At 48.5% G+C, this 14,341-nt stretch overlaps 1 protein-coding gene across 1 annotated transcript in view; it reads right to left on the reverse strand.

The window, feature by feature from the left end:
- Window positions 1–14,341, reverse strand: part of OGA (O-GlcNAcase) — a 62,805-nt gene that overhangs the window by 19,995 nt on the left and 28,469 nt on the right. Inside the window, exons 7-10 of the mRNA XM_040361242.1 lie at window positions 13,070–13,354; window positions 9,014–9,172; window positions 5,899–6,521; window positions 2,686–2,860 (exon numbers count right to left, since the gene is read on the reverse strand). Of these exons, the coding sequence (XP_040217176.1) occupies window positions 2,686–2,860; window positions 5,899–6,521; window positions 9,014–9,172; window positions 13,070–13,354 (1,242 nt within the window). The remainder of the gene's footprint in view (window positions 1–2,685; window positions 2,861–5,898; window positions 6,522–9,013; window positions 9,173–13,069; window positions 13,355–14,341) is intronic.

Here is a 14,341-nt window from a genome sequence, read left to right on the forward strand (position 1 = left end):
CAGAGCGAGCGACGGCCTAGAAAAGGCCAATTTGTTAAGTTGAGTGGACGAGGCGACTTTACAGAAAGCCCAGCATCGCCGCCTGCTGTGTTCTCTACAAGCAAAAAGTTTTCCACACTGCTCCTTTAATGCGACTTTGAAACCTGAAAAACAAAAATGAGGCTACGCAAGTAACCGAGGCCATGCTGGTGCGCAACAGGATGAAAGTCCCCAATCAATCGTTGTCCCGGGGTGATCGTTCTACCTGCAAACGCAAGCTGGTGCAACTACTTCCCGTAGAAGCGCATGCTGCGTTTGTGCCGCCTTTAAAAAAAAAGGCTAAATTGTTCTGCAGCCTAGGTGCCCCAACCCCCCCCCCCCAGCAATTTGATGGCCCTTTTCGCACCAGAATAGCCTTGCGCAAAGCTCGCGTGCGCAGGGTGGTGGGGAGTCACCCATCAACTCTTTTCCTGGGGAAGTCAATTGGAGGTTCTCGGGAAATGTTCTGTTAAAAATAGCAATGATGTTATTGCCACACAGCAAGCGGCAGGCAACTGGGTTCATGTATGAAGTCAATGGCATTGGTTGGAAAACTCCCATAGAAGAGAGAGGATTGGTTGATTTCAGTTCTGTTGACAGCGACACAAGTAATAAAAAAAAAAAACACAAATACTGAAGTCATGACAGTATAAAGCCCATAGGAGGGGGAGGGGGGAAACTCAAATAGGACCCTTTTGTGACCAGAGGTCGATGGTGCTTAAGCCAAATTTAACAGCATCAGCTAAATTCGAATTCTGACCCGACTTACTGACGCACGTATTTAATGTTTGATGTAGTATTTTAATAAAAAAAAATCCTGCCATTATTGGCTGCTTCATGTGTACTGTATATACCCGAATACAAGCCGAGGCACCTAATTTTACCACAAAAAATAAATAAATGGGAAAACATATTGACTCGAGTATAAGCCTAGGGTGTCTATCTGCATGCCTCACTGTGCCCATGCCTCACTGTGCCCATGCCTAGACTGATGTTTAACATGGGAGTCTATGGAAGGGGGTCCCCCAGACAAACTTTGCACACTTGTAGAGGAGAAATGGGGCTACATGTCCATGGGACCTACGACCGGCCAGGACCCGGTCCCCCAAGTCACCGGAGAAATGACCGTTTAACATGGGAGTCTATGGAAAGGGTTTTAAAAAAATAATAATAATAATCCTGCCATTATTGGCTGCTACATGTGTACTGTATATACTCGAGTATAAGCCAACCCGAATACAAGCCGAGGCACCTAATTTTACCACAAAAAATAAAAAATAAAAAAAAAGGGAAAAAACTTATTGACTCGAGTATAAGCCTAGGGTGTCCATCTGCATGCCTCACTGTGCCCATGCCTCGACTGATGTTTAACATGGGTGTCTATGGAAGGGGTGCCGTGCTTTGAAAAATTGGTGCTCCCCGGCCGTAGGTCCCCCGGACAACAAACTTTGCACACTTGTAGAGGAAGAGTGGGGCTACATGTGTGCCAAGTTCCGGGTCCAGAGAACCCACTACCGGCCAGGACCAGGTCCCCAAATTCACCGGAGAAAATTACCGTTTAACATGGGAGTCTATGGAAGGGGTGCCCAGCTTTGAAAAATTGGTGCTCCCTGGTCGTAGGTCTCCAGGACAACAAACTTTGCACACTTGTAGAAGAGGAATTGGGCTACATGTGTGCCAAGTTCCGGGTCCAGGGGACCTACGACTGGCCAGGACCAGGTCCCCAAATTCACAGGAGAAATTACCGTTTAACATGGGAGTCTATGGAAGGGGTGCCCGGCTTTGAAAAATTGGTGCTCCCCAGCCGTAGGTCCCCGGGACAACAAACTATGCACACTGGTAGAAGAGAAATTGGGCTACATGTGTGCCAAGTTCCGGGTCAAGGGGACCTACGACCGACCAGGACCAGGTCCCCAAATTCACAGGAGAAATGACTGTTTAACATGGGAGTCTATTGAAGGGGTGCCCAGGATTGAAAAATCGGTACTCCCCGGCCAAAGGGCCCCCAGACAACAAACTTTGCACACTTGTAGAGGAAGCGTGGGGCTACATGTGTGCCAGGTTTGGGGTCCAGGGGACCTACGGCAGGCCGGTACCGGGTCCCCAAAATCCAGGAGATCAGGCACAAAAAGGTGACTTGAGTATAAGCCGAGGGGGGCATTTTCAGCACAAAAAATAAAAATAAAAAAAATGTGCTGAAAAACTTGGCTTATACTCGAGTATATACGGCAAGTGTAATCTCCATCTCTCTAAAAAAAAAAAGGGAAGTAGCAAAATTGCAACAGCCACTATTTTATTCTACAGGTTTCTCTGCTTTCAGATCTAGAACATTCTGTGTTTAAGTGCATACGCTTGTAAAAGTAAATATGCATTTTAGAATGTGAGTGCAAAAAAAAAAAAGCCTCTGGCCGAGAAAGGGTTGGAGAGGACCTCTCTATGTACAAACCCGCCGTCCTACAAAAGCTGAACTTCTAATGCAGAAGACCAGGCCGTGGGTCATGATTTGGATGGGATGGCACAGGGAGAAGCCTGTGCCACTTATAGAAAATGAGCGATGGTTGGATAAGACCCCCGCTTCGCTCCTAAATTTGTCCCCCCCCCCTCCGGAGCTAGAAACAGGAGGTAACAGAATGACGGGATGGCTGCGGGATTGCGCAAAGTACGTACCGAGCCACTGCACAAATGACTTCACCATAGAAATGATGCTCTTGATGTCCCAGACGTAGGGGTAAAGGTCGTACAGGATGGTCCGGTTGGGGCAGTTAGAGAGCCGAGTGAACATGGTCATCACCACGCCGCACATCTCCTCAAATGTTGTCGCCCGTTCACGCCACTCGCTCACCTACGACACAATAAAAAGTTATACAATCAATGTTTATTATCGGTGGATCTGTGATGAAAAAATCTGAATATATATTAACCCCCCTTCCTGCCCAGGACAATTTCCAGCTTTCAGCGCTGTCACACTTTGAATGACAATTACTCAGTCAGGCAACACTGTACCCATATTTTTTTTTTTATTACACAAATAGAGATTTATTTTGGTGGTATTTAATCACCTCTGATGGTTTTATTTTAAACGAAAAAAGATTGAATAATAATAATAATAATAATAATAATAAAAGGGTTTTCATAGTTTGTTATAACATTTTGCAAATAGGTAATTTTTTTTCAATGATGTGCACTAATGTTGTTGCGCCGATAAGCGGCACCAATAGGGCGCCACTGATGGGCAATAAGGAGATGGACAATGAGAAGGCGGCACCCGATGGGCAATGAGGAGGAGGCGCCATCGATGGGCAATGAGGAGGAGGCGCCGAAGAATGAATGAACAGGAACGACCCGTATAGCGCTACACATGCGAACTGAATTGCCTCTAGCCGCTTTTTGCAGCCAGCGTCTTCCTGGCCGGTGCGGTCATTTACCCCGTAGGATCTTGAGACACACAGTCGTACACACATATATACTGGGCCAATTTGGACAGGATCCAATTAACCTACCAGCATGTCCTTGGAGCAATGAGATGGGCAATGAGAAGGCGCCACTGATGGGCAATGAGAAGGTGCCACTGATGGGCAATGATACGGAGGCACCGATTATCAGTATAGATGTTCCCTTTGACACTAGCCAGTTACTGACTTTCTCCTCTCCTCAGGATGTGACAGTGTGAAGGAAAGGAATGCCGATACTGGCAAGTGTTTTTACATCGTGACCAGCTGCGACTGGACACGGCTGATCCCGTGTTAAAGAGCCTCTCTCCGGTCCTCGCTCACCCTATGCTATAGTGTTCCCATGTTGCAAACCATGTGTGGCGCCTGCTAGTTGCTCCGCTCACCTTTCTGCTGCTCAACACCAGACACTCCCAGAATATATACACATGAACCTGGAAGTAACTGCTGATGTCTTTATGGTTCGCTTGTCTGATTCTCAGTGCATCCTGGGATATCTCATACCTCCAATAGCTCCAAAAGAAAGCAAACTCTAAATAAAAGCCTCTCAAAAGCTCCAGGTGCGAGCATGGAGGCTTTGGAGATGCTTTGAAGCACCAAGAAAGCGACATGGGGGATACATTTTAAAGCAACGCAAACACAACGTGTTCACCATTTTATTTAGGGACAGGGGCTTTGATTGGCAATCAGAGCGCTTTAAAAAAAAAAATAGAGTTTCTAATGCCACATTATGAAGAAAATGTAAACAAGCCCCAATTTCTACCAGACATTAAAAAGGCAGTGGGAAAGGTAAAGTGTCTAAAGCACAGGTGTCAAACACAAGGCCCGTGGCCCGCAGCTCACCCACACTTATAGCACTGCCAATAGGGCTGCAACTAACGATTATTTTCATAATCGATTAGTTGGCCGATTAATCGGATAATAGCCTTAAAAAATAAAAAAATAGCATTTAAAAAAAAATTTGGGCCAATTTGTTGTTGGGCAGATTACAAAACACAAATTGCCGCAAAAAAAACAAAGTCCTCGCCCTTTCCAAATACGCAGAAGCTGAAAAAAAATCCTGGATGTGAACGTGTCCCATAGGAAAACATGTAAATGAACTGTAGAGTGTTTCTGCAAAAAGCACCAAAAAACACAGAGATGTGACCCCGGCCTGAGAAGTTTAGTAACATAATGGGGGTTAAAAAAACTAAAATAAGTACAAAAAGATAAAATAATCACTACTGTAAGGGGTTCATTTTTTTTTTTTTTTTTTTACTGTGGGACAGAGAAAGTTATATTAACAGTCGTGATTATTTGCTCTTTTTGTACTATAAAGGGCTAATTTTAGTTTTTTTAACTCCCTTATGTTACTGGCCGATTGATTATAAAAATTGTAATCGATTAATTTCATAATCGATTAGTTGTTTCGGCCCTAATTGCCAATCTGCTGCCTTTAAAAGCAGCAGATCGTCAGTATGACTGGCAGGTCCCGCAAACAAAGCCGCTCCCCCCACACCCTCCCATGCTGCGCTGAGGATTGGCTGCTGGGGATGCCTGTCCTAGCAACCAATGATGACAGAAGCCATCAGCGCGGCACCTCCCGGCATCCCGCCCGCAGGGAGTCGGGAGGTGCAGGAGAGCTGCTCAAGGCAAGAGGCAAATGTACATATACAGGAGACTCTGCTGGGGACACTGCCGATTCTGACACTCTGCTCGGGACACTGATCCTGGCACTCTGTCAGAATCAGCAGAGTGCCAGAACCGGCAGTGTCCCCAGCAAAGTGCCCGGAATAAGCGTCCCCAGCAGAGTGCCCGGAATAAGCGTCCCCAGCAGAGTGCCCGGAATAAGCGTCCCCAGCAGAGTGCCCGGAATAAGCGTCCCCAGCAGAGTGCCCGGAATAAGCGTCCCCAGCAGAGTGCCCGGAATAAGCGTCCCCAGCAGAGTGCCCGGAATAAGCGTCCCCAGCAGAGTGCCCGGAATAAGCGTCCCCAGCAGAGTGCCCGGAATAAGCGTCCCCAGCAGAGTGCCCGGAATAAGCGTCCCCAGCAGAGTGCCCGGAATAAGCGTCCCCAGCAGAGTGCCCGGAATAAGCGTCCCCAGCAGAGTGCCCGGAATAAGCGTCCCCAGCAGAGTGCCCGGATCGGCAGTGTCCCCAGGATCACTGTGGACACTGCCGCTGGGTGCAGAAATGCTCTGATGGGGACATAATGTGCAATGAGACTGACAGGGAACACAGACATATGGAAAGGCTACGATTTCATTTATTTATAAATAACCAATATTTTCGGCCCGTGAATATCTGTAAAATCTACAATGTGGCCCTCGGGCTAAAAAGTTTGGAGACCCCTGGTCTAAAGCAATGAGCTTCCAAGGTGCCCATCACTCCAGTTCAAGTAATAAAATAAAATTAAACTTCCAACGTTTGTAAATCCTGTAAGAGACACTTACTTTATCTGCATCGTCGTCGTCGGAGTTGACGCTCACCACGCTGCTGTTCGCTCGCAGCCACTGAAATTCCTTCAACATCTGAGCACCCTTTGGTCCGTGTTCATAAGGCAAGAAGAACAAATCGGCCAGCAATTGTAAATCGTCCAGGGTGACGGCTTCGGCGGTATACAAAGGCTTCTCATTAGGCCCGGGGATAAACGGCTCCTTACTGATCAGCTCGTCGGTCTGCATGGGGGCGATGTCGCCGCACACGTCGTCCTGCATACACGATTCCAGGGACTTGGCTTCCCCTACGATTTCCCTGTCCGTGTCCATCGGCTTCAACTCTTCTGACATTTTCGCCTCGGTAATGTCCGTCAAGATATGGTTCACGTTCTTGTTGACGTCCTCGACTTTCTCCTCCACCATTTCCATGGGCTCCTCCTCCAGCTGTTTCTTCTCCTCCTCTTCCTCCTCCTCTTTGGCCAGCATGGGTGGCTCGGGGCTCAGCGCCGCTCCCTGGCTCATTATTGGCTGCTGGTAAACGGTGGTGACGATGGTTGAAACATTTAGAGCTGGAGAGGATATTAACGGTGCCATTCCGACGACGCCGGTCTTGGCCCCGCTGTGAGCGACTTGTCTGCCTGAAAAATGGTTATACAGTTAAAAATGAAAAAAAGAATACAATTTTTGTTAAATAACCTCTTCCATTACAGCGGAGCTCCACCCTTTTTTTTTATCTTTGGCTGCGCTGCATGCCCTTAGCTCAAAATTTTCACAATGGACAATTTTTATTGAATTTTTTGCTGGTAAATTCCCTTTTTTTCCCCCGTATTTCTACATAACTTCCTCCTTTTCCCAGCCTAGGCCATAGCGTCCCTAGGCGATTCACAAGGGTTCCTGGGATATCGGCGTTGTGTATCCCATGACTCCTTGCGAATCACCTAGTGATCTGTCAGAGTTCATCGGTGATATCGGGGGTGGGCGGGACAGAGCAGCTATCGAACACCAGCCAATTATAGGGCTTCTTAACCACTTAAGGACCCCTTCACGTCGATATACGTCGGCAGAATGGCACATCAACGTACCTGTACGTTGCCCTTTAAGCCCAGCCGTGGGATCGCGTGCGCGAGACCCGCTCCGAAGCTCCGTGGCCGCGGGACTCCCGGACCCGATCGCCGCTGGAGTCCCGCGATCGGTCCCCGGAGCTGAAGAACAGGGAGAGCTGTATGTAAACACAGCTTCCCCGTTCTTCACTTCGGCGCCGTCATCGATCTTATATATGGAATCACAATCGATGACGTCACACCTACAGCCACACCCCCCTACAGTTAGAAACACAGATGAGGTCACACATAACCCCATCAGCGCCCCCTTGTGGTTAACACCCAAACTGCAATTGTCATTTTCACAGTAAACAATGCATTTTTTGCTGTGAAAATGACAATGGTCGCAAAAATGTGTCAAAATTGTCCGAAAAGTCCGCAATAAGGTCGCAGTCACGAAACAAAAAACGCTGATCGCCGCCATTAGTAGTAAAAAAAAAAAAAATGCAATAAAAACTATCCCCTATTTTGTAAACGCTATACATTTTGCACAAACCAACCGATAAACGCTTATTGCGTAATTTTTTTACCAAAAATATGTAGAAGAATACGTATCGTATATATTTTTGGGGGATATTTATTAATTTATTATAGCAAAAAGTAAAAAATATTGAATTTTTTTTAAATTGTCGCTCTATTTTTGTTTATAGCGCAAAAAATAAAAACCGCAGAGGTGATCAAATACCACCAAAAGAAAGCTCTGTGTGGGAAAAAAAAAAAGGACGCCAATTTTGTTTGGGAGCCACGTCGCACGACCGCGCAATTGTCAGTTAAAGCGACGCAGTGCCGAATCGCAAAACCTGACCGGGTCCTTTAGCTGCCTAAAGGTCCGGGTTTTAAGCTGTTAAATAAAAATAAAAAATAAAAATGTCTGGGGGACTGGAACTCTGCTTTAAAAAGTAGTATCTTTTTAATTCATACTTATAGGTGGATTGTAGCATAGGTCTGCCAATGCTGCATCTGTCCCCGGCAAATCCAACACTGAGAACCGAGCGATCCAACAACACCGAAACGCTCGGTTGACACAGCTCCACGAGAGCAGAGACTGTCAAGTCAGCAGCCCTCGGCTCCGCCCCCCTCCGCGCTCACCGGAATGCTGGGCTGTGGAGGGGGCGAGAGCAGCCCCCTGAGCCGGGTGTCGGTCCAGGAATGTGGGCAGGACCAGATTTCGCCTGTCGCGATCCTGCCTGAGCCTGGACCGACTGACGTCAGCCAACAGCGGGCTTCAGTCCGCTGTCTGCCTGCTGTAAACAGGTCACAGGAGTGCAAAACAAACTGATTTTGACAGGTGCCTTCTCCCACTTCCGCTCCAACCGCCGGGGGTGATAAACAAAACGATGGCCCTCCAGCTGCTGCAGAACTACAAGTCCCATCATTGTCTCTGCCTCTGGGAGTCATGCTTGTAACCGCCAGCCTTTGCGATGCTTCATGGGACTTGTAGTTCCGAAACAGCTGGAAGGTCCGCCAGTTTGTCTTCTGTGGCTAGGCGATCGGAAGTACCCCTCCCTCCCTCAACCTTCTGGGACACATGACAGGTCCCAAAAAAAATGCATCCACCATTCACAGTGCTGCTCAAGCATGCGCAGTGGGCACCTGGCTGTGTAGCCGCAAGCTGTGCCCATGATGAAGATGTCAGCGCTGAGGATAGAAGACAGAGGGTGAAACCAACTGGCCTGAGCACACCGCTGGAATGTGGGACAGATGAGTGGCTGTTTTTTTGTAGCTCCTGATTTTTTGCGGGGGCGCGGTTGACACTAGGAACGGTTCGGAGCCGTTTAGAAATACCCGAGTGTTTCAGAACCTTTCCGATATCAGATGAGATGCCCGAGTATTCCCGAGGCCACATGCGGTATTACATGCCATAGAAGTCAATGCAGAACCAATTCTCTTCGTTTTCCATTGACTTCTATGGAGAAACTCGCTTTGATATGCAAGTACTTTGGATTACAAGCATTCTCCTGGAACAGATTATACTCGTAATCCGAGGTACCACCGTATATGTGATGATCGGTATGGAGTGTGTAACATACTGCTGTACTGAAGAGGAACTCCGAACTCCTGCAGCCAGTCTATCAGAGCCAATTTCAGAGCCATCTGAGGACTGTACAGAACGTCCGTCTCCAAGTCTTCATCGCTGCCTTCGTTTTCTAGTTTAATCTGTATGGACACCGTGCTGTCTTCACTATCCGCTGCAAAAGAAGAAAAATCAAAGTCAGTGCCAACAGTTGGGGGGGCGAACATTTCCTATGTTTACACAACTTACAGTCCTCAGATACAGGAAGATCGCAGTTCCATTGGCCCCCAAAATGCTGAACACTCCAGTATTTATGATCTGACCCATCCTGGATGCCGCAGCCATAGAGTAGAGCCAACCAAACATGGCCGCCCCAGTCTCGTACCTGGTACGTCATTGGTTTTCAAGTGGTTGTACCGGGATGATATGCAGCTGCAGGCATCACCCAGGTACCCTTTTCTTTTTTTTTTAGAGCCCGCAGTCTCTCTTGTAAAAGCAATCCTAGCAGCTAACTAACCACTGGATTGCTTTTAACAAGAAGCGGAAGGGGATGCCCTCTCTTGCCCCCCCTACCTTCAGCAGCGGGAGGGGATGTCCTTTCTCACCCCCCCTTCAGAGGCGGGTACAGTGGATGTCCTCTCTCATACCCCCCCCCCCCACCTTCAGCAGCCAGCGGGTACGGGGGATGTCCTCTCGCCCCCCCCCACCTTCTAGCGGCGGGTACTGGGATGTCCTCTTGCCCCCCCAGCTTCAGGAGCGGATACGTGGATGTCCTCTCTGGCCACCCCCCCCCCCTTCAGCAGCGGGTGCAGGGGATGTCCTCTCGCCACCCCACCTTCTAGCAGCGAGTACGGGGGATGTCCTCTTGCCCCCCCAGCTTCAGGAGCTGTTACGCGGATGTCCTCTCTGGAACCCCCCCCTTCAGCAGCGGGTGCAGGGGATGTCCCCTCGCCACCGCCTCACCTTCTAGCAGCGAGTACGGGGGGGGGGGGGGGGGGGGGGGAGGAGGGGTGTCCTCTTGCCTCCGCCCCACCTTCAGCAGCGAGTGCAGGGGATGTCCTCTCTCGGCTATGGCCAAGCGATGACATGACATCACTTCCGGTGTACCCGGACGTCAACAGCGCCATTTATATAAAAAACAAAAAGCATTTGAAAATACTGATCTTGGTGTTTTGGATGCTTTTAAAGGGCAGAGGAGGAATTTGGGGTCCAGATCACTCCATAAAAGAGTACCTGTCACAAAAGGAGGTTTACATTTTCCTGTGAGAGCAATAAAAATATATTATAAAATATATACATTTTTTGAAGTGCCCCTGTGCCGACGTGCGTCTGCGATCGTCCCACACATGTAAGGTATGCATAGAAGTAAAAAAAAAAAAAAAAAAAAAAAACCCCGAACCTTTAGGTCAGGGATATGCAATTAGCGTACCTCCAGCTGTTGCAAAACTACAAGTCCCATCATGCCTCTGGGTGTCTTGTTTATGGGTGTCAGTCTTGCTATGCCTCATGGGACTTGTAGTTCTGCAACAGCTGGAGATCCGCCAATTGCATATCCCTGCTTTAGGTTCTCAACCTGGGGGTCGGGACCCCCTCGGGGGTCGAATGATGATTTGCCAGGGGTCACCGAATCCTGGTATGTTCCATTCCCCCTACCAAGGAGTAAGAGAAGAAATAAAAATAGAGAATACATGGAAGAGAAATGAAAAGAGGGGGAGGAACAAAGAAAAATTATTATTTATGTTATTCAAAACTTTATTACACCAACTTTTTTTGATCAACTTTATTGCTTTCACAAGGGTTGAACAACATCTCCTGTGAAAGCATGGGCCAAGACAGGTTCTCTTTATGGAGAGATCTGGGGTCTATTTTAGACCCCAGATTCCTCCTCTGCACTCCAAATGCAGGCAATCGCACACACACAGATCGGTTGGATAGTCTGTTTCTCTGGCCGTTTCTGGGGTCGCAAAGATGGAGGGATGACGTCACAGTTCCTCTCTCTCTCTCTGTAGTGCCGCCGATTGGTCACATTGTTCCTGGGCTCTGAAAATCGGATGGCAGACCACGGAAAATGCACCCGCAGAAGTGATCAAGTGGCTGTTTAGCCACTCTAATGACTTCTGGTCAAAAAGGAATCGCCGGCTGAAAATTTTCATACCGGGATGGTGCAGCTGCAGGCTTCATCTCTGTAAAACCAATTTAATCCGAGGACGTCATATGGCTTCAAATGGGTGAGAAGTGGTCAATATTGAGTTAAAAAAAAAATAAAAAATCTGCTTGGCCCTGAATGGTCACAAGGTCGGTGTAATAGCTTTTGCCATGTGACCGTAGTAAATATGCTCGCGGCCTTTGCCCAGGATCGCAGCGAGCTGGGTTTTTTTTAGGCGAGGTCATGGCTTCGGCCTAGTCCGCAGGCTTTTCCAAGGATCGCGGCGGAGTAGGCCAAAGCCGGGGACCTCGCCTGAAAAATCCTGCTCGTGGTCTTTTCCCCAGGATCGCGGCGAGGAGGGATTTTTAGGCGAGGCCCCAGGCTTCGGCCTACTCCGAGGCCTTTTCCCAGGATCGCGGCGAACTAGGCCGAAGTCGGGGGGCCTCGCCTGAAAAATCCTGCCCGCAGCTCGCCGCGATCAGGTGGTACCTGATGGTAGTGAGCCTGATATAGCAGAGGGAGGCCTCCCCTACGGCTCCTACTCTCGGCCCCTGGTAACAGGAGGTGCAGGAGTGAGGAGTGGCACGAGTGCCTGGCAGGATCAACAGAGGGAGAGGTAATCCGGATGTTCAGGAACTGGGAAGCTGAAGCAGCTGACAGGTTAGGCAGACAGGAGCTGGATCACTGGACCGGAACCAGGAACAAAACAGGCTCAACACAGCAGACTGGAACAGCTTGGACTGGAACTAGGAACAGACTGGAACCGTTCAGCAGACTGGACTGGAACTAGGAACAGACTGGAACCGTTCAGCAGACTGGACTGGAACTAGGAACAGACTGGAACCGTCCAACAGACTGGACCTAGGAACAGACTGGAACCGTCCAGCAGACTGGACTGGACTGGAACTAGGAACAGACTGGAACCGTCCAGCAGACTGGACCTAGGAACAGACTGGAACCGTCCAGCAGACTGGACTGGACTGGAACAGACTGGAACCGTCCAGCAGACTGGACAGGAACTAGGAACAGACTGGAACCGTCCAGCAGACTGGACCTAGGAACAGACTGGAACCGTCCAGCAGACTGGACAGGAACTAGGAACAGACTGGAACCGTCCAGCAGACTGGACTGGAACTAGGAACAGACTGGAACCGTCCAGCAGACTGGACTGGAACTAGGAACAGACTGGAACCGTCCAGCAGACTGGACTGGAACTAGGAACAGACTGGAACCGTCCAGCAGACTGGATGGTCAGACAGGCCAGGTCGGTAATCAGGCGGTCAGCGAGGTACAGACAGAAGTCAGAACAGGCCAAGGATCAGGTGCAGGCGGATGGCTGGGACAGTCACAGGTAAGCTGGGGTCTTTCACAGGTTAAGTCACAGATCAGGTTTCAGATACACAAACGCTGTAGAGCAGACAGCGGGGATGGTGTGTGAGAGGCCGGCTTAAATAACCCGACTGGCTTCAACAGGGGTGTGCACACACCCGCATGCGCGGTTGCAGCCGCGATCGGGAACCGCAAAGTCTGAGGCGCCTGTTCTTGGCAGGATCTTCATGACACAGCCTTTTCCCAGGATCGTGGCAAGCTGCGGGCAGGGTTTTTTAGGCGAGGCCGCGGCTTCGGCCTAGTCCGCAGGCTTTTCCCAGGATCACGGCGGACTAGGCAGAAGCCACGGCCTTGCCTAAAAAAAGAAAAAAAAAAAAAAAAAAAAAAAATTTAGGACCGGTGTAGGGTCCATGGAAAAAAAAAAGAAATAAAAAAAATGATCGTGAATCGAGTTTTTTTTTTTTTTAATCGCATATTTTTGTGCTTAAAATCGCCCAGCTCAATTACAATCTAATTGTCAATCATGCCGTAGTGTACAGTACATTGATCCCCCCCCTAATAAACCACATTTAAAATATTTTACTGCTGCACACTTACCCATTACGACATCCTTCCTCACGCCATTCATGTTGGATTTATACCACGTAGCGAGCGTGTGAATGGCCACGTAATTCGACTCAAATTCGCAGTTTGGATTGGTCAGCACTCCCCGGAGCCTTGGAATGAGCTCGGTGGATCGTCCCTTGTAAGGGCCCAGGAACAGCCTCTTCTGGTCGTAGTCGTTGGCGTGTAGGTTGTCCCAAATCAGCGGTGACCTCTTGAGGATTTTGGAAACCTCCTCAATGGATTCCACAGAAATGTCTTTGGAAACTACTTTCGGGCCTGCAGGAAAAGTCATAAAAATTTGGGGTTAAAAAGTTCCAAGGTTTATTTTCTGCCGTGTCTCTTGGGGCTTGTTTACACTCGTTTCAAAAAACGTGACATTAACCGCTTAACGACCGCCGCATGTAATTATACGTCGACAATGCCCGCACGTCGCTGCCTTGCCGCGGGTCTGATCTGGACCCCCCCCCCCGCTACATGCGGCGGTCGGTAAGCCTCAGGGAGCGATCCGGGATGAGGGCGCGGCTATTCGTTTATAGCCGCCCTCTCGCGATCGCTCCCCGGAGCTGAAGAACGGGGAGAGCCGTATGTAAACACGGCTTCCCCGTGCTTCACTGTGGCGGCTGCATCGATCGTGTGATCCCTTTTATAGGGGAGACACAATCGATGACATCAGACCTACAGCCACACCCCCCTACAGTTGTAAACACACACTAGGTGAAACATAACCCCTTCAGCGCCCCCTAGTGGTTAACTCCCAAACGGCAACTGTCATTTTCACAATAAAGAATGCAATTTAAATGCATTTTTTGCTGTGAAAATGACAATGGTCTCAAAAATGTGTCAAAATTGTCCGAAGTGTCCGCCATAATGTCGCAGTCACGAAAAAAAAAAAAAAACGCTGATCGCCGCCATTAGTAGTAAAAAAAAATAAAAGAAAATAATAAAAATGCAATAAAACTATCCCCTATTTTGTAAACGCTATAAATTTTGCGCAAACCAATCGATAAACGCTTGTTGCAATTTTTTTTTTTACCAAAAATAGGTAGAAGAATACGTATCGGCCTAAACTGAGGAAAAAAAAATATTTTTATATATGTTTTTGGGGGATATTTATTATAGCAAAAAGGAAAAAATATTGCATTTTTTTCAAAATTGTCGCTCTAATTTTGTTTACAGCGCAAAAAAAAAAAACGCAGAGGTGATCAAAGACCACCAAAAGAAAGCTCTATTTGTGGGGAAAAAAGGACGTCAATTTTGTTTGGG

Source organism: Rana temporaria, chromosome 8 (assembly GCF_905171775.1).
Source record: "Rana temporaria chromosome 8, aRanTem1.1, whole genome shotgun sequence".
NCBI lineage: Eukaryota > Metazoa > Chordata > Amphibia > Anura > Ranidae > Rana > Rana temporaria.